The 27,173-nt window shown below is 41.2% G+C and overlaps 1 protein-coding gene across 1 annotated transcript; it reads left to right on the top strand.

Moving 5' to 3' along the window:
- The first annotated feature begins 135 nt into the window (after window positions 1–135).
- LOC117294695 (metabotropic glutamate receptor-like) lies at window positions 136–25,371 on the top strand. The gene is made up of 3 exons (XM_033777204.1): window positions 136–2,169; window positions 2,943–3,441; window positions 24,366–25,371. Exons 1-3 carry the CDS (start codon window positions 136–138, stop codon window positions 24,944–24,946), a joined length of 3,114 nt encoding a protein of 1,037 aa, XP_033633095.1. The 3' UTR covers window positions 24,947–25,371.
- Window positions 25,372–27,173: the final 1,802 nt, after the last annotated feature.

Below are 27,173 nucleotides of genomic sequence, written 5' to 3'. Positions count from 1 at the left end.
AACAACATATATCTTTTAGAAAATCTTTCTGTGGCGATATCTCTTTGCTACATGCGTACAAAAAATAGTCTAGCCGATACACAGGCCTTTGGAGAAGACTACTATTTTAAAGCTGAGAATCAATACGGATGCAAGATGGCATTTTACGAACGAATTTTTCTACTTATGTTAGTAGTTCCTTTGCGATTGGATGGCACCGTCGTACCAGCGACTGCACAAGTGAGTTTCGCCCGTTCTGGGGATGTTATCCTCGGTGCAACCTTCCCGTTCCACTCCTGGTCCACGACGCCGTGCGGTGGTGGACTCAGTCGGTGGGCAATCGAGCTGTCGGAGACCTTCATCTACGTAATTAATGAGATCAACGGACGCGACGATCTACTCAGGAACATCACCATCGGTTATGATATCCGCGATGACTGCTACTCGGAGATAGCTGCATTGTGGTCCGCTCTTGCCTTGGCAAGCACATCGGATAGAAACCAGACCTATGTCGATTTTAAGAAGATATCATCCCCAGAAAGAGGCAATCTCATCGGGATTGTTGGAACGGTTTCCAGTAGTACAAGCATCCCAGCTGCCCAAGCCGCTAATATTTACCGCGTCCCAATAATCTCAGCCTTTGCGACGAGTAATGAGCTGAGCGACAAGAGCAGGTTTCCAAACTTCCTCCGGACCGTCCCTCCAGACAAACTCCAAGCCTCAGCTATCGTCGACATCCTTCTCCGATTCAATTGGAAGTACATCGGTCTCTACTTTGACTTTAGCAGCTACGGCATCCATGGAGCGCAAGAAATACAGAAAATCGCAGTGGAACGAGACATCTGTCTTGCATTTTCGGTACCTGTAAGGTCCAATGCACCCAAAACGGAGATGGACGAGGCAGTTCAGAAAGTAAACGTTTTCCCGAAGGTACAAGTTGTGGTCATGTTCACCTCATCGGATGTTGCTGGTGCCATCATCAGCAACATCAATAAAGAAGTTCAGAATCACTCTTTCACTTTCATTGCAGGTGACGCATGGGGCTACTTTAACACATTGAAAGAACACGGAGTTGAATTGGAAAGCGTTCGCGGAAGTATTTTTCTCCGTTTGAAGTACCACATCATCCCGGGTTTCGAGGAATACTTCCGTCAACTTGAAACTGATCCTGATACGAGCCAAAAAACTCCATGGTTTAATGACTTTCAGGTGGAACAGATGCAGGAAAAAGCCTGCTCCCGCTTAACAGATTGTCCTATACGACTCAACTCCAACGATAACTTCGTTGTCGATGCAGTTCTGGCCTACGCATATGCTCTGCAAAACTTGCTGGACGACCTTTGTGGGAATGACACTTGTGCCGAGACATTGCAAACTCTCACTGGTGACGATCTTTTACCGTATCTAATGAAAGTCGATTTTGAAGGAATTGCGGGTCATTACAGGTTTGATAGCTCCGGTGATCCAGGTGGGATACTCCGCATTCTAAACCTGCAGAGAGATACGTCTGGTAATTTTGAGTTTGTCGAGATAGGCGAGTGGGACCTGGAAGAGGCAGAGCCCTTACGTTTGAACACACCAGCGGTACAGTGGGTCGGGACCCAGCCACCCACATCACTTTGCGTCGACGTTTGCTCCTCTGGCTCCATTGAAATACCACTAGAGGAAAAGTGTTGCTTTGGCTGTCAACGCTGCCCTATAAATGCAATCGTTGCTAATAAGACCATGTGTCAGGAATGCCAGAAGGATCTGTGGCCAGATGAGACTTTTAAACAATGTCTCCCGATCATCCCCAACCCGCCAGATTGGAACGATCCGGTGGTTGTTGTCATTATTGTCCTATCTGTCTTTGGTCTGGCACTCTCCGCTCTCGCAGTTGCAGGTATGTTCTTCTACCGTAAACACATCCTAGTCAAGGCTTCAAGTCGAGAGCTGAGTAGTATCAACATCCTGGGACTCGCCTTGGCTTTTGTTTCTCCATTCTTGCTTCTTCTACCCCCGACGTATGTTTCATGTATGTCGTCAGAGATAGTGGTGTCTTTGTGCATCACCCTGACGTATGCTCCGACGCTCCTGAAGGTAAACCGGATCCACAGGATCTTCGAGGCGGGAAAGAAGTCCAACAAGCGCCCTCGGTTCATCGGTCCACGGGTCCAGATTGTCTTCGCACTCGTTGCTTTCATCATCGCGGTAAGAGGCATTCCATACAATTATCTTTTGTTTAAGCTTTCATATCGCCGTTTACTATCCATTTTTTAAGCAGTTCCTCCTTGGCCATCACTCGCCATCAATCTTATCTCTCACTTATCCTTCCTTCGAAAATTAGATCAAATCAAACTTTAATACTAACTTTAATGGTTCACGATTCGTTCTTACTTTTGTACCCGTTCACGACCAAGTAAGTTCAATCTAAGCTTTGATTGGTTCAGGAGCCATCCATCCCCTTATAAGCGGCTTTAGAACTTTTGTATGTTAAATTTGCTTCGTGGATAACCCATTATTAGATCTGTGTTAGCACTGTATTCTCAGTACTTTTCAGAGTTCCGTGAAAAAATAATGAATTATTTTAATTCTTCGGTTTACGTTTTTTTTTTTTTTTTTTTTACAGCAATGTAAATATTAAATTAAAAATATTAAATTTACGACCTGATATTTCTCAAAAACTCGAAAATTATAGTGTTACAGTAGCTAGCTTCTATTAAACTTTAATAACGTGTGTTGTGTTATGATGTTATTAAGCATTCGATAAAAACTCTGCTATTGTCGAAAAGTCAGGTCATTAATTTTGCATTTATGTCATAGGTCCTTTTCGTTTGTAAGCAATTTAAAACATTTTATAATTCTTTTCATAAACAAATAAAACATAACGAGCGTGCGCTATACAGTAACTGACAAGTTTACTTGATTTACACATGTTTTGATCATGATTTTAAGGGGAACCATTTCATAATTGTTTGTACTAGATTGTGATCAGCTTCATCGGAGCTCTAATCAGCCCGAGTACACCCGAGAAACAGTACTTCATCCCCGCTACCGGCTACATCGAAACCTTTTGCAAATTCGGTTACGGTTTCCTGGCATCGATTGCGTACAACCTCTTGATAATCTTGACCTGTTGCTACTACGCATTCAAGGCCCGACGGGTACCAAGCAACTACAACGAATCCAAGTTCATCGCTTTGAGTGTTTATTCCACACTGGTATTTGGCATGGCAGCGGTGCCCGTCTACATCACTGCTGTGTTCACTCTGCAGAAGGTAGCAACGTTCTGTCTTGCGTTACTCCTGAACGCGTTCTTGACGCTCTTTTGCGTCTATCTGCCTAAACTGTACGCCATACGGTTTGATGTCGAGGTAGAACTGTGTGAGTGGAAGGCGAGCACGTCTGTGTCTGCCGTGGTCACTAACACTCAGCAGAGGATCCTGGTCAAACCAGCGGCAGGCGCTATGCCCTCTGCTTCCGGTATGTAAAACGAAGTCATTGGAACCGTCTGGTCAATCTAATTTAGTACCCGGTATGAACACTGTTTGCAGACAAGGTGATACCACTTCGTTTGCACGTATAATTATGGGTTCAGTTATTATAATCTAGACACAAGTTCATTCTTAAAGATTATCATGTATACAGCACTTTATACACGTGGTACTTTCCTGATTCCCGTGAACTCAAAAAACAACATTGGCACAAAGGTGCGATGGGTACAAGGTCGCATGATTTCACTTTCGCATAATACGCGTATTAATGCGTAACATGCACATATATGAACAATATTATTGACACGGAAGTGTAATCCGGCAACAAACAACTCCCGTATTAATGATTCGAATGGGCGACTTCATATTTGTTCGCTCGGGCGAAATGCAAAACTAACCTGCCCAGGCGGAATGCTCTGCCCAGGCGGGGAATGCTCTGCCCAGACGGGGAATGCTCTGCCCAGGCGGGGAATGCTCCTTCCGGGCGGGGAATGCTCTGCCCAGGCGGGGAATGCTCTGCCCAGGCGGGGAATGCTCTGCCCAGGCGGGGAATGCCCTGCCTAGGCGGGGAATGCTCTGCCGAGGTGGGGAATGCTCTGCCCAGGCGGGGAATGCTCTGCCCAGACGGGGAATGCTCCGCACATGCGGCGAATGCTCCGTCCAGGCGGGGAATGCTCTGCCCAGACGGGGAATGCTCCGCACATGCGGCGAATGCTCCGTCCAGGCGGGGAATGCTCTGCCTAGGCGGGGAATGCTCTGCCTAGGCGGGGAATGCTCTGCCTAGGCGGGGAATGATCTGCCCAGGCGGGGAATGCTCTGCCTAGGCGGGGAATGCTCTGCCGAGGTGGGGAATACTCTGCCCAGGCGGGGAATGCTCCGCCCAGGCGGGGATTGTCCTGCCCAGGTGATTACGTAATCCAGGAGGGTACATTTTTATTGATTTGTTATTATTATTATTATTATTGTTTATTTTATTTTATTTTTATTTTTGGGGGGCGGGGTAATGTCTGTTTTTAATACACATCTGGAATTTTCACATCGTTCATTTTAAAGCGTCCTTGCAGAACACTCAAGTTTTTGAGAAATGATTATGCCTACACGTAAATTGGGAGGCAGGTGTTAATGAAACACATCAAATTAAAAACAAATTACTGTGGGCACATAGTTTGTGGCGCGTGAGTGGGGATTTTATAATACCCCATTCTTGGTTTCATACTGACTTGTTTAATTTGTATATTCAAAATTTCCGTCCTAAAAAACACAAGATATTATTGATTTTTAACAGTCGGTGAAAAAATGGAACATAAACTACTACATGGAAAATCGTATTTTCATCCTGAATAGAAGAAATTGGTTAAACTAAAATATGTAAACTTTGTAAGTGTCATATCGAGCTTGTGTACTTTACGGGACGGTCATGAACTAACAACCATCTGAAAGTTCCCTATACGGCATTTCAAGCAGGTCCATCTTTATGCAAGTTATTTGCAAATCTGTAAGCATTTATATAGTTTCACTTGCACACCCTATGACATATCATTAACCATTCACACTAATTTGAAAATTAGGAAATATTTTAAACCACCACACAGTAAAATAAGAGAAAGTATGTCTGAAATGTTGTATATAACTGTTTGTTATACGCGTCTTTTTAGATGCAAGGGGAGGCCAGTCTTTAGTCCCTAAGCCTAACTTTTAAAATGTCACGTCTTATGTTTGAATCCTTTTTTTTTTAAATGTTCCCTTAAACAGTATTTTAACCGCGTGAGGGCGTGTTGTGAACCACATGATGCAAACCAAAGCAACGAACTGCTATTCGTTGTTTTTGTTGTAAATATTATTTAGTTCAATTCAACTCAATTCGAACTCACATTTATATCAATATATTCTTAAAGCTTAAAATAATGAACGATGCAAATGCGAGAAGTTTTGAAAAATAACAAATTGTAGTAAGTGTGAAAGAGAGCAGACAAAATAAGTACGAAGGCATCTTCTGAAGGGAAATACAAAACAAAAACAAAATCGATAATTTGCCAGAGAAACAAGGAGGCAAGAAGTCAATATAAGATTAAAACGCTGTGATGCAATAAAGTTGGCCGTTGAAAGCGCCCCTCGATGCGGTCAATACAGTCAGTTTGAGCGTACTTTTTTATCGAATTAACGGCAGTTCCTTGCATCACAACTAAAGGTTTATCAAATCTTGACTGACGTTGTGTTTTTTTCTTGTATCAACGTCCAAAACAATAACAAGCAAATTAAAAAACAATATCATTGTATCTTTTTTTGCACCACGTAATTTTGGCCATCCATTGTAAGAAATACTGCAATTTACATCACGTGACTGGGACCGCATGTGAAGCGAGTAATGGAAATGTTTAATATTTTGCAAAGTTGAAGTTGAGTCCTATTTTCTTTTGATGAAACGGCATTCGTGATCTAAGTGTATTATCATTGTGTTTTAGAATTGAGCTTTGTTATCAGCACTTTCAGTCATTGTGCATGTAAGGAGTATAGGCTTAAGGGCAAAGTATACCCGTATTTTTTCTTGGAACTGTTTCGATTTGTTTAAATCCTACATAGATATATATATGTGATAACCCCCCCCCCCCCCTGAAAAAATACTATCCGGTGGAAATTCGATTCCATTTCAAAAGGTGGTAAAATTCCGAAATTCTGAGCGGTTAATGTCCACACAAGAAGCATAAGCCATCATTGGAAATATCGGGATTAAAACTGAATTTGTCCATAACCACCTGACTTTGAAGTGAAATGATTATCAAAATGTTGTTATCGAAAGCTGCACGCTGTATAGGTTTTGTATTGTCATTAATAGTCACTTCACTTCAAATTTTAAAGAATTTTTGTGTCAAAATTGTACAATATATTTCGGACATTACATTTTCACATTTTAATACGGATGTCAATCCTTGATTTTTATTTTATTTTTTATTTTTTTGCCAACAAAGATCCCCCCTCCTAAAAAAAGGAGGGTTTTTTACATCCACTTAAAAGACTTTTTTTTTCTTTTTTCATTTTTTTATTTTTTTTATTGGGGGGGGGGGGGTGTCCATTAAATATTTGTACTGCCGAGCCTGCTTTTCAAATTAAAAGTATACACATGACATAGTTATTGCAAATTATTTAAACTCAAAGAAATACTTGAAACGCTAGAGCACTCACACAATATTGACTCAATTGACAACACAGAACAGGTTTGTGAAGCAAATAAAGCCTCCCTGGGGTTGTACAGATTCGTGGTATGGTTTATACGGTTTGCCATAATATTAGAAAAAATACCAGGACACCACTTTTCCGTGCCCCTGACATCACCCCCACCATAAATAGCCTGTATATATCTATGGTAGTAAACAAAACTTGTTTCTTGTGAAAACAAAATCAGTCATATTGCAGCACATCGTGGCCAAATAATTGTTGTGTTTATGTATTTCATGGTATTCAGCCAGAGGGTAGACCCATGTTGCCAATGAACTGTTTTCCCTTAGTCCAGGGAAGTACATCAATTACATGATCCAAACTAAATTCCAAAATTTAGAGAAACATTACCCTCTCGTATAATACAGCCGTTTACAAGCAGCGTGCGCGTGTTATTGCATAATTTAAAATTGGATTGAAGCTTTTCCATATACATGCTCCGAAGAAGTGAGAGGGATCTATGCAGAAACAAACAATTAAAGGCAGTGGACACTATTGGTAATTACTCCAAATAATTATTATCATGAAACCTTTCTTGATTACGAGTAATGCGGGGGGTTGGTGGTTATAAAACATTGTGAGAAACGGCTCCCTCCGAGAAAGAAGTAATTTTCCACAAATTTGATTTCGAGACCTCAGATTTAGAATTTGAGGTCTCGAGATCATTCATCTGAAAGCACATAACTTCGTGTGACCACGGTGCGACAAGGGTGTTTTTTCTTTCATTAATATCTCGCAACTTCGACGACCGATTGAGCTAAATTTTTCACAGTTTTGTTATTTTATGCATATGTTGAGATACACCAACTGTGGAGACTAGTTTTTGACAATTACCAATAGTGTCCAGGGTCTAGAAAACCAGAAAACTAGTTATGGAGTTTTTTGTTCATTACAAAAACACGGGGTTCGGTTGAACTAAACGTGATGATGACGTAATTAAAAACTATTGGACAACAAAGAATTTGTGTTAACAATGTGTCGTTAATTTATTGTTAAATTTGCATCACGATTTTTAACAATTCATGTTTCTTCACAAATTCAACATGTTTGTGTGACATTTGAATCGGGTTTTATTTTGCACCTCATGAAAGCCCTTTAAAAATGTCGCTTTACTGGTACAGAATGCTGTTCATTATAATGGCTTGATTATCCCCTTTAAATGTTTTAGAAACGTGTGCCACTGCGATCGTTAATTCAAGACCACTCCAGATTTTGAAGGGTAAGGATTTCAAAAAATCTTATGTCAAGATAAAAACCCAATTCTAAACGAAAGCAAATTTTTAAATTTTTTCAAGGACTATGAAAAAGCATAACTATTGTTCTTGAACGCCAGTTTTTGTTTGTCGCCGGTAGAGGGCGCAACATCGACTAGCTTGGAGAGCGGACGTGGCTTTACTGATCTGTCATTTTCTTTCAGAACTGTTTCTTCTTGTTTATGGTTCAAAATTTTCATCAAAAATAAACCTTAAAATTAATTCTAACCCTTTTTCGCTCTCGATGAGTACAAATTATTTATTTTGCCAAGATGGATTTAACCCTCTAGTCCCTGCACCGCCCGAGTTTGCCGAAATAATTTTGTTTTTCTTTTCAAGATTCTTGCAGTAACTTTACTGAAATCGTAGTTCAATTTGTTTAAAGATAGCCAAGGCTTGTTTTGTATAATTAAACGCACAATTTTTGACCCTTTCGGTAATATTTGTACAAGTCCTCATTGGGGAACAATAAAAATCCCTACGGTAATATTTATGGCGATTATTTTTGTATAATGATAAAATGGATACAATAGCTTTCAAGGCTGTTATCTGGCTCAATGCTGATTATTTGCGAAGGCCTAAGTTTTCGACAATATCACCATTAATGATAAATACAGTTTCCTTTATGTTCACTAAGAAGCGTTTTGTTGGGTAAGTGCAAAATTATTTCATCATCATTAGCTTCGTCAAGTCAACTATGAAGAGAAAAATGAATAATGATCTATAAACAACTAGATGGATTCACCAATGCGTAGGCATACTATTGACTACCTAGTTTTATTATGATGTTTCTTATTTTCTACAAACAAAAGCTATAGCGAGGTTTCCTCCTACCGCATAATACAGTGTATCGCTTTAGGTGGCTGGGTGGTCCAGTGGCTAAATGGTTAATAGCAATTTATTAGCAAAATGTGAGTTTCTGCAAACGACAATGAAAAAATGGGAAAGTATGGGTTTGAAACAGAATGCCGAAAAAGGGGTTCAATACTTTGGAGGAAGACTCAAATTTTACCTTAAAGGCACTGGACACTATTGGTACGAGTAATGGGGAGAGGTTGATAAATAAAACATTGTGTGAAACGGCTCCCTCTGAAGTAATGTAGTTTTCGAAAAAGAAGTAACTTTTCACGAATTTGATATTGAGACCTCAGATTTAGAACTTGAGATCTCGAAATCAAGCATCTGAAAGCACACAACTTCGTGTGACATTGGTGTTTTTTTCTTTCATTATTATTTCGCAGCTTCGACGACCAATTGAGTTCAAATTTTCACAGGTTTATTATTGTATGAATGTGTTGAGATACACCAAGGGAGAAGACTGGTCTTTGACAGTTACCAATAATGTCCACTGTCTTTCAGATGAAGCAAACCACATGTGTTGTTAATACGTGGCTCTTAAAACAACAAATAGAACAGTTTAAAACTGTTACTATAATCACATCAAGTCGCTCAAGGACAATCTGTGGAATGGTTTGCAAAGAATTAAACGATGCAGTTCGTGACCAATAGTTTATGACATTGCTTCTAAAGGCAGTGGACACTATTGGTTTTTACTATAATTCTTGTCATAAAAACTTACTTGGTATCGAGAATGAGAGAGCTTATGATAACATTGTGAGAAACGGCTCCCACTGAAGTAACGTACGTATAGTTTTCGAGAAAGAAGTACTTTTCCACAAATTTGATTTTGAGACCTCAGAATTAGATTTTGAAGCCTCTAATTCAACCATACCATCTGAAAGCACACAATTTCAAGTGACAAGGGTGTTTTTTCTTCCATTATTATCTTGCAACTTCGACGACCAAGTGAGCTCAAATTTTTCACAGGTTCGTTATTTTATGCATATGTTGAGATACACCAAGTGAGCAGACTGGTCTTTGACAATTACCAATAGTGTCCAGTGTCTTTAATGTTGCACAACTACTTGTGTACGAAATCATTCATTTAAAGCATGTATAGTAGGCCTAAAGTATTTTGGGAGGTGAATTCAAACTTCAACTGAAGGCACCCTGAGAAAAAGTGATTTTTAAATCACTTCTACTCAAAATGCATCTTCAATCACGTCTTGTCCTCCTGGTGACATTAATTTATTTTTAGAGTGAATAAAGAATGTGTGTTGTTTTTATTCATTTAGGTTGTCATAACCCCAACGTACTTCCACGATCACGAATCGATGTTTATGTTGGATTTTTTTAGATTTGGGTAGAAATGAAAAAGGAAAAATACACTCACATAACAAAAAAATGTCATCTTTGTGTTGAGATTTTGTTCTATAGAAATGCAATTGTTTAGACGTTGTAAATTTGAAGTAAATTGTGAATAGCCATATTTTTTTGTTCACATGGCGCGGGAAAATTTTTCAAAGACATTATTGTAAAAACAAATGTCTTCAATATCAAGGATTTGTTTGCCTTGTGTTCTCCGAGTTTGAATAACAACATTAAATGAGCGTACCGACCAGGTACTAGACACTTTGTTCTCTTTTGTTGTTGGTTGAGTGCTTTTTCAAGGTAAGTTAAGCCTTACTTTTTGCGAATGTCAATGCGATACGAATGTTGACGTCACAAACTTTCGCAACGACTAAAGCCCGTTTCATACTTCCTGCGAATGCGAATGTGAAGCGAATTTGACGAGAAAGGACGTCACAACCCTCCTTTCGCAGCGATATTCGCAAGTGAGTTGAACTCCTGCAAAACATTCTCTGCGGAGACAGGGCCTGTTATACCCACATTTGTATCGCGTTTACCTGCGCAGGTAGTATGGAATTGGCTTTAGTGTCCTGCGATGATGTAATTGTTTGTTTATTTGTTTATTTTTTTATTTCTTCATATCTTCACACAGGTATCCAACCGACCCCTAACCAAGTTTTTGGATCGGTTAATTAGCTGGTGTTTTTTGTTGTTTTTTATGATGGCTGTTTAGGAAAAGTATATGACAGTTATTACTCTTTCGCGATTTGCTCACAACAATTTCCTACGCGGGTGATAATAAATAAGTATTATAATGTCTGTCTGGCATAACTCTAAGCCAAGAAATAGGTGCCTTGAAGGAATTGTTCTTCGTCTTTTTTTTTTTTTTTTTTGTGAGGGGGGGGGGGGCGGCAAGAGGGTGGGGCTCCTGTGGCCACACAAAACTCCCGTTGGGATCGGGGATCGGGTTCGGGTTGGTGTTAGTGTATAGAGGTTATGTAATTTGGTTGGAGTCGGGGTTGGGGTGGAGATTTGGAATTGGGTTGAAGTTGGGGTTGCGGTTAGGGCTTCAAATTCAACTATAATGTGTTACAGAGTGGAGTTTTGATGTAAACAAAGATGTTTGGGTGAAATGCGTACGTCATGGTACTTTATACGGGTGGGACGATGATTTTTTACAGAGCTCGCTCTTATTGGTTTTGTTGACTGATGTCATGGCAGACATCGCTTGATTTTATTACCACGGGTTGTGTGTGTTGTAATAATTATAACCCCATTCAGTTGATGGAGAGATTTTACGTTACAAATTAATGTGTAATTTTCAGTTAATGTGTAATTTTGCTGTTCCGACCTACCGTCGGAACAGGTATTGTTTCTGTCGAGATTTTTATTTTTTTTTCTTATTCTTGGTTTCCGCGTAAAACCCATAGCAATTGCACACGTTTTTTTCTTTAAACCTACTCTCCTAGACCCTAATTTCAAAAGAGTGAAATCATATACCAAAATGAAGCTTAGAACATAAGCTTTACTCTAAATGTAAACAAAATTAAAAATCTTAATTAATTAGCCACGTAATCTTCATTTGAATATAACTGGATGCAGTCGCTTCCATGTTCTTGTTAAATATTCTCTTTTGTAAATGCCATACAGTATGTACCTATCATGAGTTGTGACTTCTTGAGATGAGTCTACGCATTTGAATATAACTGGATGCAGTCGCTTCCATGTTATTGTTAAACATTCTCTATGGTAAATGCCATACAGTATGTAACTATCATGAGTTGTAACCTTTTGAGAGGAAGTCTACTCATTCTGTTTTCCTACCATCGTTCAGGACCCATAACAATCTAACCGAGTTCCGGACACATGTACTTTGCACGCGACAAAGTACGAAGGTTTAGGGATTTCCTTCAAACGAACGTGCGTAATTAAATATGTTTTTTTGACGACGACGACACACCATCGTGTCCACAGATTTACACTAAACTTAAACAGTTTGAAGATAATGATAGTTGAAAGCTTCCCTGAAAATATTACTTGCTGTGGTGTTGTAGTTTTTGAGAAATTAGTGAAAAAATGTCAACGTATATATCCTCCTCTTATCAGTGCGGTATTAAATGCCCTTTTCTTTGAATTGGGAAATAAATAATGACACCAAATATGGCATCATTATTTTATATCAACCGATGCCCTTGTTATTTTCATTTGTTAATATGAAGTATTCAAACATGTATTAAAACTTGATGGACATTGAAATGTTCACACCACACACCGATCTTCGATGACTTCAACTGGCCCCATTTGTTTTGAGTTTTTCCTGTTTTCACGGCAAACGAGAAAGTATGGTGTCCCGGTGAAGCCATACATGGAAGAAACATCTGCAGTGACTACAAGTGTTCTTTGAGACTCTGTGTATGACTCTGTAGCCATCAGTTGTCTTCATGTAACCTAAGCTTAATTCCTAATGAAATTTTGTTTTTAAATTCTTAATTAATTAACCACGTGACCCTCATTTGCATATTTAATTGGGAAATCTTTGAAACACCATATCTCAAGAAGTACAGGGCCAATTTTTAACTTGTTTGTAGTTTAAGACTCCTTATAGGAGAAAAGAAAAATTTGGAAAAACCGTGACCTCAATTTGACCTCTACTTCCGGGTCAACCGGAAGTGGGACCTTATCTCCAGAACTACTCAACCGATTTTCACATTTTTTCAGTTACAAACTCCTAAGACATTAATATTGACTGTGAAAACTCGTGACCCCCGTGTTGGCCTGTACTTCCGGGTGAACCGGAAGTGGGACCATATCTCCAGAACTACTCAACCGATTTTCTAATTGTTTTCAGTTACAAACTCCTAAGACATTAATATTGACTGTAAATTCGTGACCTCGTGTTGACCCCTACTTCCGGGTCAACCGGAAGTGGGACCATATCTCAAGAACTACTAAACATTTTTCAAAACTTTTTTCATAGTATAACTCCTTGGTCATTGAAGCACATAATCAAAGCAAAACAACACGGAACAGCTTTGTGTTTGTTCACAAACACCTCATGTCTAGTTAAACATGATACTCTAATGGGGAGGGATTTAAAAGTTTATCCAAAGGAGTTATACAGTAGGGACCAATCCGTTTTAATACTTAAAATTAAGTCCTTAATATTAAAAGCAACATCGGTTAACAGTATTGTCCAAAGGCCCACACTTTGTGTATCACAACTTATATATAAAATAACAAACCTGTGAAAATTTAGGCTCAATCGGTGATCGGAGACGGGAGAAAATAACGGGAAAACCCACCCTTGTTTCCGCACGTTTCGCCGTGTCATGACATGTGTTTAAAATAAATCCGTTATTCTCGTTATCGATAATTGATAATTGTTTTAATGTTTTTTTTTTTAAATGTAAAGCATTTCGTGCAATAATATTTCAAAGGAAGTCTTCCACCATTACCTTCTGTTATTTGTAAGTCTGTGAACTTTTAATGTTTGTTCTGTACACAAAGTGTCCAACGGCATTAACATGTTAAATCTAGGAAATTGGTTGGTCCCTACTTACAATCCTTTTGGATTAACTTTTAAATCCCTCTTATTGAGAGTGCATATTGATCATTGCACTTTTCCTTCCAGTCGCATCTCTTAGAAAACAAGCAGCCTTATACTAACATCACACATGGTTTGTAACAACTAACTCCAGGTGTTTACTTTTCCCGCTCTTTTTCCCCAAAGATGTTTTTGTTTGCGCGGGAAGAGCGTCCTGTTGCACCAGGTAATGAAATTATCATCCCCGATGTGCGCATGAAGATCTCATTGGTGTTATTTTTAGTTGGTTAAAATAATGATCGTCAGTTGTCGACTAAAGACAACAGGTATTCTGGACAATTTATAGTTTGTTGTGTTTGTGATTAAAAACCACAACACTTGGCAATGATGTTCGCAAAATGCGCACAATCGCACAATCACCACAAGATTAATAAGACTGGGGAGCATATAAGACAACTTCAAACCACTGAACCAAAAAGAGCTGAGTCTAAGACTCATGTGGAATCGTTAAATCTTATGGCTCCATGATAAAACTGGATTGAATGTACCAAGTTGTGTTGGATCTCAACAATGATGTTAGCATTAGTTGTGCTGTTGATGTCGACAGCTCCAGTACCGACTGAATCTGGCATGATACCAAAAGCGGCTCAGGTTAGCTTCAACCGACCAGGTGACGTCATCCTCGGAGCAATTTTTCCGTTTCATAATGATGAGCTGTGTAGCGGGAAAGTGGGGAAATGGGCGAGCGAGATGGTCGCCTTGATAATGTTCGCAATAGACGAAGTGCATCGGCGAGAAGATCTCCTACCGAATATCACCATAGGGTTTGACTTTCGAGATGACTGCTACTCAGAAAAGGTCTCACTGTGGTCAGCACTAGCCCTGGCCAGCACGTCGGAGAGACCCACGGAGGACGTTGAGTTCAAGCACATCACAACACCGGACCGCGGCAATCTCTTCTGTATCATTGGAACTGAATCGAGTGCCACCAGTATCACAGCAGCTCAAGCGGCAAGTCTGTACCACATCCCTCTTATTTCTGCATTCGCCACGAGTAACGAGCTCAGCAACAAGCGTCGGTTTCCGTACTTCATCCGTACCGTGGCCCCTGACAGACTCCAGGCCTCGGCAATTATTGACATCCTCCTCCGGTACGGATGGAAGTACATCGGGCTGTTCTTCGACTTGAGCAGCTACGGGATCCACGGTGCCCAGGCCGTCCTCGACCTCTCCATCAAACATGACATCTGTGTGGCCTTTTCGGTTTCAGTCCGATTGGGCGCGCCGCAAGCAGAACTTGAAGAGGCTGCCCTCAATCTGGTGAAGTTTCCGAAAGCAAAAGTCGTGGTGATGTTCATGAGTGCCTCCGTCGCAGGTCTAATTCTCAACACAATCAGTCGAATGATGGATCCGCCTAACATCACGTATATTGGAACCGACGGGTGGACATTTACCGTCTTCCTGAACGATAACATTAACAGGATTTCCGATTTGCACGGTGGTATATTCATCGTGCCCTATTACCACTCGATCCCAGGTTTCAGCGAGTATTACCGCGCCCTGCAACACAAGCCCACAGGTTTTAACCCATGGTTTCAAGAATACAGAGATAGTTGGATGAATTATGCGGGATGTTCCAACCTCACAGCATGTCCAATTCCGATAGACAACAACGATGCCGCCGTAGTGGATTCCGTTTACGCTTACGCTTATGCTCTCCACAACTTGCTAGAAGATCGGTGTGGTAATAGTCTCAACTGTAGCTCGATCATTCCGACCATCACTGGACACGACTTTCTTCCATATCTGAAGAGCGTAAACTTCCTGGGAATGGTCGGCAATTACAGTTTCGACGCTAACGGTGATGCAAGCGGTAACTACAGAGTGCTTACCTTTCAAGTAAGAAACAACGTCGGTCGGTTTGAGCGAATGGGTGAATGGCTTGGTTATCATGATGACCACCTGTACATCAGCACACCACCCTCAGAATGGGTGGGAGGGTCAAAGGACCCACCTACGTCCCTTTGCCGCGAATGGTGTGATCCAGGGTTTATAGAAGTCCCTCTGGAACAAAAATGTTGCTCCGGCTGTCAGAAATGTCCAGATTATGCCTTTGTCACAAATTCCTCGTGTGAGGCGTGCCCGGAAGACCAGTGGCCGGACATCAGTTTCTCCGAGTGTCAGCCGATTATTCCTACCCCGCCTGATTGGAACGAACCGGTCGTGGTTGCCATCATAGCTTCCTCGGGTCTCGGTGTTGGTCTCTCCGGAATGGCAGCTGCCGGTCTCGTTTACTACCGCCACCACGCGCTGATGAAGGCAGCCAGCCGAGAGCTGAGCAGCATCAACATCCTGGGCCTGTCCCTTGCATTTCTCTCCCCGTTTCTGTTGCTGATTTCACCGACGGATGTTTCGTGTCGTGTATCAGAGATCTTGGTGTCCATCTGCTTCTGTCTAACGTATGCTCCCACCTTGCTGAAGGTCAACCGTATCTATAGGATCTTCGAGGCGGGAAAGAAGTCCAACAAGTGCCCCCGCTTTATTGGCTCAGGTCCCCTGCTTCTTATGGTGTTTGGTGCCGTTGTTGTCATGGTAAGTTAAATGTGCAGTACCCTATTTCATAGCGCTGCTGAACGGTAAGCAAATTTTTCTGGTTTTTAATGTAGCAGAAACATTTGCCAAGGTGTAAGCCTATTTCACAGGTTAGCAGTAACATAAAGCAGCCATCTTGCGCTTTCACCATGGATTTGCATTGTTACGTAATTCATGTTCGTGTAGTTAGCGCCGAAAGGTTAGCATGAAATGAAAATCGTACAGTAAGCTCTAAATCGGCCGTCAAGCAGCTCTATGAAATTGTGCCCTGGTAGATTTCACATGACGTCATTAATCGCCATCTTTGATGTAAATCATTAGAATCGTGCACGCGACGTGTACGCACCATGCACTACTTTCAGTCAGTGATAGCTGGGCCCAATTTCATAAAGCCTGTAAGCACAAAGATTTGCTTAGCATGACATTCCTTCCTGAATAAAAACAGGATTACCAACCATATTTCCATGTGATTTTCAGGATTTGGCAAACTCTGCTGAATACCAGTATCAAGCAATATGCAACAAATGAAAATTTGCTTGGAAGAAAATTCACATTTTTGTGCTTACAGACTTTATGAAACTGGGCCCTGATCACTCGTGAACGATTTTTCAAAGATGGCGGCCAAAGCAAGGGATCTAGTAGACATGATTCAAGTCCCGTTCTCGTGCGAGAGTTCCCTAAGCATGCCTGCAGTCAAAATGTAGCTATCGTGGTCCCGGAACAGGTTGTCACATCTGGCAATGGCACGGGATTGGGACTTGAGTCAAGTCTAGGTGTCTATAGACCTTTCTCAAGTAACGTCACAGCCTGAGTTTTTGCCAACCGAGGTTGGAAAACTATGGAAAGCCTAAACGGAAACAAAGCAACACATCATGAAAGTGATATTTCAGCCCATTAAATTTGGAGAAAATCTTTTAACACAATATTAGTTGTTTTGCTATCATTCTGCCGGCCATGCCAACCGGCTCACTTTGTTTATGAACAATGAAAAGGTTGATCTTATGATTCATAAAAACCATACACCCTGAGAGACTGATCCGTTTTCTGGGTACCATGAGGGTCAGTGTGAACTGGAATCTCTATCAAATGTTCACGAAACAATGGCGCACAATGAGTTAAAATCCCACTTGGATCATTTTTACCAGCCTTACCATAGCCTGACGAAGATTTGGTTCAGGGTGCCCCCCCCCCCCCTCCCTCCCTCCGATACACATATTCCAGGTGAATTCTGTTCAGGGGTAAAATGACGATCGGATGTTCTTTAACTGTATTTTTGTCTTGTCGAAACCTTAACTACACCTTATTTCATATGCACTTTGCCTGTGACGTCACTTCTGCACCATTCTAGTATAGCTATAGATAGCTGAATAAGGATTTCACCATTGAAGATGTATGCTACCATATCTAACAGTAATACAAACTACACCCTATCATGCGGTAACACCACAGTATTGATATACAAACAATTTTACCAACGTGGTAGTATGGAAACGACACCCCATATAAGTCTACCCAAAAAATCGTCTGTATAAGTTTGTCATCACCTCACGGGGTCCTAAAAAATTTAAATTTAGGGTGGCATACTCCGTGATGCACATAATGTATGTGAATCCACGCACAATTCATAACAGCTAATTTTATCATCACAGCTTCTAGTATTATTAAAGGCACTGGACACGTTTTGTAATATTGTCAAAGACCAATAATCTCACTTGTATTCATAACATATGCATAAAATAACAAACAAGGGCTCAATTGGTCATCGAAGTTTGCAAAAGAATGAGTAGAAAAAAACCCTTTGAAAGCACAACTTTGTGTGCTTTTATAAAGCGCTTCAGCCTTTTGTTTGAGTTATTTACCAGGTAATTGTATGCTTATGATTATTTTTAGTAATTACCAATAGTGTCCTGTACCTTTAAAGAAAACATAATAAAATCGTACAAACATTACCATCTGGTATGTGCTGTCAACTCCAATCATTGCTCCGTCTCCTTGTTTTGGCAACGTGCCGGCATCTCGCGCTGTTTCCTCAATGTGTCATCGGTCTTCTGACTGGGGACATTGAACCTGAGTTTAGCAAACAAGCTCGTCGTCGGGCAACGTGCCGGCATCTCACGCTGTTTCCTCAATGTGTCATCGGTCTTCTGACTAGGGACATTGAACCTGAGTTTAGCAAACAAGCTCGTCGTCGGCACTTCTGCATGCTCTTTATCGTCGTTTGTACAGTGATGGAGAGAGCGATCGAGTACTGAATGTAGTTGGGATCGATGCACCCACAAGATTCGGATTTGATCTCGAATAAATTTTTGTAATCCAAGTTAAATAACATTGAACCCAACAATACAAAACCAACGTACAATGGGGGCGGGCTGACAAATTTCTGGGTCAAACTGACGCCAAAATACGAAAAAGATTAAGTCATCTGCTCCAGAAAGTGGGTTCAAGGGTTCGAATCCCACCTGAGTAGTATTGTTGTGGATCACTACACGTGGGAATCGGGAAGCAATAAGCGTACAAAGGTCTGGGTAATAACAAAACAAAGAGTGTAGCTACACTGCAGGGTTGTATTTATGTTTGTTTTTGTTTGTTTTTTTTTTTTTTTTTTGGGGGGGGGGGTGATAAAATGTTCATACCAAAAAACTTTCCTTCTGTCTCCGAGGCGATTTTTGTTCTTCTTTTGCTTGTGTGTGCGAAGCGGTTTGTGATAGATTCATTGCTTTACCTCATCTTAAAGGGTAGGAAACTATTGGTAATTATTTAAAATAATTATTAGCATAAAACATTACTTGGTAACGAGAAGGTAATGGGAAAAGGTTGATAGTATAAAACAATGTGAGAGACGGCTCCCTCTGAAGTGACATAATTTTCGAGAAAGAAGTACTTCTCCACGAATTTGACTTCGAGACCTCAGATTTAGAACTTGAGGTCTCGAAATCAAGCATCTGAAAGCACACAACTTCGTGTGACAAGGGTGTTTTTTCTTTCATTATTTTCTTGCAACTTCGACTACCAATTGAGCTCAATTTTTCACAGGTTTGTTATTTTATGCATATGTTGAGATACACCAAGTGAGAAGACTGGGCGTCGATATACACCAATAGTGTCTATGTCTTTAATGTGGGGTGTAGTTTCTTTTAACAACAAAATTACTTCATAATTTTTACTGTTCAAACACTCAAATACTATTCTCGTCACTTATGACAACTTGTTTCAAAAGCTTCATTCGCTTGCACAATAGAAAATCAAATTAAGCCACTTGCACATGACGTGAGAGAAAATTGTGCGGTTTAGGAACAATGATGGACCGTCCTGAAACGTTTGTAGAAGATTGGTGTCATTGTGAAGTGTCTGGAGATATATTTTCACTACAAAAAAAAATGCAGCCCAACCTTTGGGAAAAAATATGTTCCATTGTGATTGATAGCATAGACAATGACTAATACTAGTAGTACAGTTCCCTCCGTTGTGTACCTTTATATTTTTCCGTAAAGTATTTAAAGGTGGATTTTGAATTGAGTCAGCCATTTGCTCTTGAATTGTGCGTGTGGGGTGGTTTGCACCATTGGAGCCCAATTAGTGTCCTGCAGATATATTTTTATATTTAAAAGCCGCTCTACGTAAAGCTAGACATTTTAGCATTTGTCGGACATTAATTTTAGGCAATAGTCAGCCATGCATCGAGATAAAGTGTGATTATCGCTGCAGAAAACACGGGACAAAAGTGAAGTTACTACTGGTAGCAAGTGCGACTCCCGTTCGTGAAGATGTTTCGTTATTTAATGATGTTGATCGCGGTTCCGGGCATGGTGGATGTAGGCAGTGTACCGATTGAGGGCCATGTTAGGTTTACCCAACCCGGTAACGTCACTCTCGGAGGGCTGTTCCCTATGACTCAGTGGACATCGGGACCTCCTTGCACCGGATACCTGCACCCATGGGGAAGTGAGGTAGTTGCGCTGTTTATGCAAGCTGTTGAAGGCATCAACAAAAGGAGAGATCTTCTACCTGATGTAACCATCGGGTTTGACATCAGAAACAACTGCTACTCTGAGTCCATGTCGTTCTGGACTGCTCTTGCTCTGGCCAGTACAGCCGAGAAACCCCAAGAAGATGTCGAGTTCAAGAAGATCCCGCCATCAGATACTGATGGAAAGTTGCTGTGCATCATAGGCACCGAATCGAGTGGTACGAGCATCATGGCCGCACTTGCTGCCAGTCTGTACCACATCCCTGTTATATCCCCGTATGCAACGAGCAACGAGCTCAGCGTCAAGAGTCGATTCCCGTACTTCCTCCGAACGAACCCTCCCGACAACCTGCAAGCCACGGCCATCGTCGACATCCTCCTTCGATTCGGGTGGAAGTACATCGGCTTGTATTTCCAACTTAACAGTTACGGAATCCACGGTGCCCAAGCCCTGCTCGATCGTGCGGAGGAACATGACATATGCGTTGCTTTTTCGGTTCCGGTAAGACCTGAAGCTCCGAAAGTGGAATTCGACGAACTGGTGCTCAATCTTGTGAACTTTCCGAAGGCCAAAGTCGTAGTCATGATCACGTTTACCGAAGGAGCGGCTGCCGTTCTGAGATCGGTTGATGACGTAGCCGACTTGCATCATATAACGTTCGTAGCTACCGATGCGTGGGTAGACAAACGCGGGTTGCTTAAAAACGGTGCGAACCTAGAACTTCTTGACGGATCTGTTTTCATTAACGTAAATTCCTATCCAGTTCCAGGTTTCCTTGAGTATTACCGGTCGTTGCAACTAAAGGAAGAGCCCTTCAGCCCGTGGTTTGGTGCTCTGAGAGATGAATTTTTGGCTGACAAAGGTTGTTCGAGCTTAGCAGACTGCCCATCGGGGTTACAGATCTTCGGCAATGACAACACCATACCAGATGCTATCAGTACCTTTGCTTACGGATTGCAGGACTTGATAAATGATAAGTGCACCAGTGATGTTGACTGCGATGCTCTCCTGCAAAACATGACCGGTTATGATTTATATCCGTACCTCATAAATGTCAAGTTCGAAGGGCTCGACAGTAACTACAGTTTCGATGAAAACGGCAATCCTGGTGGGACTTACAATGTCTTTGTCTTCCAGGAGGTTGACGATGACCACAACTTTGTCTATGTGGGGGATTGGATTGGCTCCTCTGCAAACCCCCTTCAAATAGACACCACGGACGTCGTGTGGCCCGGAGGGTCGCCGGATCCCCTTGTTTCACTCTGTCGTGACACCTGTCGGGCAGGGTTTATCGAGGTACCCCTGGAGCAGAAATGCTGCCTCGGGTGCCAGAAATGCCCAGATGATGCCATTGTCAGAGAGTCCACCTGCGAAGCGTGCCCGGAGTACACCTGGCCAGACTTCAACTTCCTGAAGTGTACCTTTATTGTACCTACCCCTCCAGATTGGTCTGAACCGATTGTGATAGTCATCATTGTCCTGTCTGCTTTTGGTCTGATCCTCTCTGGACTTGCTTCCTTCGGGCTCTTCTACTACCGCCAAAACGTCCTGATCAAAGCAGCGGGTCGAGAGCTGAGCAGCATCAACATCTTTGGGCTGTCACTCGCCTTCTTGTCGCCCTTCTTGGTGCTCTTTCCACCCACGGACGTTTCGTGCCGAGCTTTGGACATTTTGATATCGGTTTGTTTCGGCCTGACGTATGCCCCGACACTGCTCAAGGTTAACCGTATCTTCAGGATCTTTGATGCTGGCAAAAAGTCGAACAAGTGTCCCCGCTATATCGGTTCACGTTCTCAGCTGATCATTGTGAGCAGCATCGTTTCTGTTACGGTAAGTTTACGTGGTGTGTAAAACCTAAACTGCGTCTTGATTGTACACAGCAAGTTTGTGCGTACGGAAGCCGGATAGTGCCAGGAGATAAGAAGTGGTACAAAAAAATATTCTCGCGCTCATGAAAAAAATATTTCACTTCTTATCTCCTGGCACTATCCGGCTTCCGTATGTGCGAGCTTACCATCAATTGAATTGAATTGAAATGAATTGAATTGAATGGTTTATTCGTCAAGTATATAAAAATACATGAAATTTACAATCATATTGTACAGCAACATATAAAATATTAAAATGTAAAATTGCACAAGAATTACCACAATACTACATAAACAATAACCTTAATGTAAGTTAAAAAAAAAATGAAATTTATATATAAAAAACAAACAGACAAACAAACAAACAAACAAACAAACAAACAAACAGTCAAACGCTAAAGCATGATTGGGTAGTGGACCCCCCTCGCCAAATTCAAAGAGGCCAAATTGCACAGGAGATGCCAGAAAATCAAATAAAACAATAATAAACAATTAAGACAGTACATGTGGCTGGATGCATTGCAGTTATCTAATAAAATCACAGTTAAAATTATGGATAGCAATAGGTAAAAATGAGTTCTTGAACCTGTAAGTCTTAAGGCTTAGTTGACGGATCCTACCAAATTTGTTGTGAACAATCAGTGGGTAAAGGGGATGTGTGTTGTCAGACAAAATACAGTGGAACGTACTCATAAGTCTATTCTTAACTAATTCCTGAAGACCGTCATTATCTGAACCAATAATCCTACTGGCTTGTTTGGTAATGCGAACTAGTTTTTAGCCTATTAAAAACTGAAAGTGAATTAAACCAAGTGATTGCACAAAAAGTCAACAAGGATAAAATAGTACTCTGATAAAATAGATTAAGAATCCGGGTGTTAACATTAAAATACTCGCCAGTAACAAATGACTGCGTTGATTTTACAAAACACTTAGATTCATCTTAAGATGAGTTATCATTATCACCCAAAGAAATAGAACCCGGAGAACGCTGAGCTCGACCACCCTCTGTGTCGTCTGTGGACGCGGCGTATCAATACCGCGCAATACGCGCGTATGCCAAAAATCATCGTGTGACACGCGCGTATGGCAAAATGGCAAGATGTCAGCGCACATAGACCATTTCTAGTGTTTTCATTGGTCAATGATGATGTCATTGTATGGCAAAATTGTATGGCAAAATATTTTGCCATACACGCGTTACGAAAATGGCGTGTGCGCGTCCATAAAAAATTAATGGTCTCACACATAGATATAGAATAGAATAACTAGATCGGCCGCGCGCACATACGCGGGTTCTGGCATGGGGGCCGCCATTGCCTATCTCCCGTGTACATTTTCTGTGCGTTGCCGTCAGCACGTGACTTTTTGCCGTCAGCACGTGACATTTAGCGCGTCAAAGGCCTATCTCCCGTGTTCATTTTTGCGCGTCGCCTTTCGAACGTGAAATTTTTACCGCGTCCATGGCGAACAAAAACTTTTTCTACACAGGCAATGGCGCGTATGTACGCGCGGCCGATCTAGTTATTTTAATTATATTTCTATGGTCTCACAACGTGTATCCGCATGCACAATGAGACACTCAGCGTTCTCCGGGTTCTATTTCTATGTTGTCACCACAACGATTTCATAGTTACGCCACACTTTGCTTAACAGTTAAAGGGACACATTGCCTTTGATCGGTCAAGTTGGTCTTTAAAAAGCGTTTGTAACCGTTTGTTATAAAATGCCTATTATGGTTTGGAAAGTTGTTTTAAAAGTAGAATAAAATTATCCAAACAAGTATCACTCAACGTTGCACGGTTTTCTATTTACGTCGCGAACTAACACGGTCGGCAATTTATTGTGAGTCCAAAAAATTTGACTCCCGTAAATGGCCAACCGTGTTTAGTCGACGAGAGGTAAAAAGAAAACCACACAATTTCGAGGCATATTTGGGTACATCATTGTATTCTACTTGTACAACATCTTTCTACCCAATATGCAATTTGTAACAAACGGTTATCGAACACTTTTCAAAGACCAACTCGACCGATCCAAGGCAACGTGTTACTTTAAGATTGATGTACAGCTCAATCGATAACTCTTTGTAATATCGGCCCCTGCGACACCATTACACTCATGAGACCTCGCACTGTGTTCCCAGTCACAAAAAGGCACCCATTTAAACAAAATTTCAATTTAATTTCGTTTACTGTTTCTGTAGAGAACTTGGTGTTGTGGAGACTTGAATAGTTGGTTATGGTCCAATTTCCTTACTGTTTCCATGGTTTTTTTTTTTTCAGGTTTTCATTTCCATCGTTGGTACTTTCGTGGACCCCACAAAGCCAGCAAAGCTCAGTTTCTTTCCACCGACCAATTACATCGAAGCTTATTGCAAGTTCGGCTACGGTTTCCTGGCATCGATTACGTACAACCTCCTGTTGATCTTGGCCTGTTGCTACTATGCATTCAAGGCCCGCCGGGTACCAAGCAACTACAACGAATCCAAATTCATCGCTCTGAGTGTTTATTCCACACTGGTATTCGGCACGGCAGCGGTTCCCGTCTATATCACCGCTCAGTACACACTCCAGAAGGTGGCCACTTTCTGCGTCGCCATCTTGCTCAACTCCTTTTTGACGCTGTTCTGTGTCTACTTGCCGAAGTTGTACGCCATTCTGCTCGGCAAAGATGTGGAGCTGTGCGAATGGAGAGCCAATACGGGATCGACCGATGTGGCTGGTGGTACAACAACCTCGGCGGCATCTCGACGCGGCACTGCCCAAGTACAACCGGCTCCCGAGGAGGTCAAACAGGTCACGGACCAGGACAAAGAAAAATAGGCCGCGTCCGAATTATCGGCTACAGCTACGGCTACGGCTAGATTTCTGCGTCATCATGCGTTGAAGTATTAGCAACACACTTAGCAACAGTCGTAGTCTTAGCTGTAGCCACCGATTCGTATACGGCCGGCTATTGATCCGGTGTTAGTTATGTCCAAGTGAAATCTGTCCGCTGGAGATTTTGTCCCCTATTATGGGAAATTAACGCGGCCGGGCTCGAGGTGGAGGATTGAAAAGAGGGGCTACCAGAACTGGTTTGTACACAGTTTGCATGCCGTATACGGGAGGGCAGAAATCTCCGGGGACAGAATCTCATGCCACACCGACCGGCTTTCGTAACTCGTAAACGCTCTCATTGGATGGTTCGTAAACGTAAAGGGCGCTTTATAGTCAGTCGCGCGAGGGTCACCCGATGGAAATCTTGACGCGCAATCATAAAAAGACACAGTTTTTAGGCCTCAGTCTTAGGATCGCGCGCAAGATTTCCATCGCACGACCATCGCGCGACCGACTATAAACCAGCCTTAACAAACAGGATTAAACATGTGGACATTGTAATTGGCAATCTATTAATTGCTCTTTATTTTAGCACTCTTGATTCGAAGATCATGGCACAAAATTAAAATTAGTCTATATTATTAACCTTTAAAGAAGCGTTCCGTATAACATAACACTATGGATCGGGCTCTCCTGTTACCGATTATTAATTTGGAGGGTGTGCACAAAATTGGTAGATGTTCACACATTAATTTGCACTAACCTCAATTATTTAAAGTTAATGAAACAAATTCCATTGAAATTTCTTCGCCTGAAATGCTTTAGTTTTCTGAGCAAACGATTAGTTTTGAACTTGAAGTCCAAAATTCAATATTTTGAAACCACTGGAAAAAAATTATTACTTTTTTTTTTTTTTTTTTTAACTATTTTCTCGTGACCCTGATGACCAATAATTGAGCAATCACAGGTTTGGTATTAGTATACGAAGAAGAAGAACAAGTACTTAGAACGCTCCTCATAGAAAACAATATTACAGCATTTAAAAAAAATTATATTGCAAAACAAACAACTAAATTTCATCAGAAAAGCTACAAATGTTTGAAAAGAATTTGTGGGAAAAACATCTTAAACAGGGAAGGTATGTTTTCAGAAGTTTTGTGGATTTTGCGGCTTAAATAAAAGATGGGATGTTGTTGGTACTATTGGTAATCACTTAAATAATTATCAGCATAAAACCTTACTTGGTAACGAGTAATGGGGAGAGGTTGATTGTATCAAACATTGTGAGAAACGGCTCCCTCTGAAGTGACGCAGTTTTCGAGAAAAAAAAAATAATTTTCCACGAATTTGATTTCAAGACCTCAAGTTTAGAATTTGAGGTCTCGAAATCAAGTATCTGAAAGCACAGAACTTCGTGTGACAAGGGTGTGTTATTCTTTCATACCTATACCTCGCAACTTCGACGACCAATTGAGCTAATATTTTCACAGAATGGTTATTATGCACAGTTGAGATACACCAAGTGAGAAGACTGGTCTTTGACAATTTGTAATACCAATAGTGTCCAGTGTTTTTAAATGGATGGTATGGGTGGTTAGGGTGTAGGCGCTCGTCTTTTTATCTCTAGTGCTCCGTGGTCATGGGTCGATATGGCAGCTATTATAAAGGGTGCCCTTGGATGCCTGCGACTTGACTGCATCATTTGCTATGCCCGACTCATTCGCTTCAACTGCTGAATGCACCGTTGAATCAGCATTCAACAGTCAACAAGGAGTAATGCAATTTAACCATTAGTCTAACGATTTTACTGGTCAAATAAAGATCATTCGGTTTCATAAGGCTGCAAGACTCTTTCATTTTCGTAAAAGCTAGCAGCAAGAGCTGGTCAACCATTCAATTTCATCAAGCGTAACAAATAGAAAGTGTATAGTCTTGAATGCGTACAATAAATCTGAAACGAGTTTGAACAACAAGAAAAACGGAATCGGGTGTGCACGAAGGCCTTTTACACGCCCTACAGTTTGAGTTGAATAAGGAAACTGCGTGAATTTGGATCCGTCTTTTTTAAATTTAAAATTCTGTTTGCTGATGCGGCTGTGAAACTAACAGCATTGACGTTAGTTTGAGTTTTGATATTAATTTTATTATCATAACCGACCACACACTGATTCGAATTTCACCCTTCAAGGTATACTAAACACCTTTTAGTAATAATTATAAAAGACCAGTATTCTCACTTCGTGTATCCCAATATTCATTTACAAATCTTGA

This window comes from Asterias rubens, chromosome 9 (genome assembly GCF_902459465.1).
Source record: "Asterias rubens chromosome 9, eAstRub1.3, whole genome shotgun sequence".
Classification (NCBI taxonomy): Eukaryota; Metazoa; Echinodermata; class Asteroidea; order Forcipulatida; family Asteriidae; genus Asterias; species Asterias rubens.
This window is presented reverse-complemented; position numbering and strand designations above follow the sequence as displayed.

What these genes read in the sequence shown, in the direction of transcription:
- LOC117294695 (XM_033777204.1), top strand. Translation starts at nt 136, where the DNA reads ATGGCATTTTACGAACGAATTTTTCTACTTATGTTAGTAGTTCCTTTG. An exon ending in TCGTTGCTTTCATCATCGCG is followed by an intron (nt 2,170 to 2,942) that starts GTAAGAGGCATT and finishes TGTTTGTACTAG; the next exon opens with ATTGTGATCAGCTTCATCGG. An exon ending in CGCTATGCCCTCTGCTTCCG is followed by an intron (nt 3,442 to 24,365) that starts GTATGTAAAACG and finishes TTTTTTTTTCAG; the next exon opens with GTTTTCATTTCCATCGTTGG.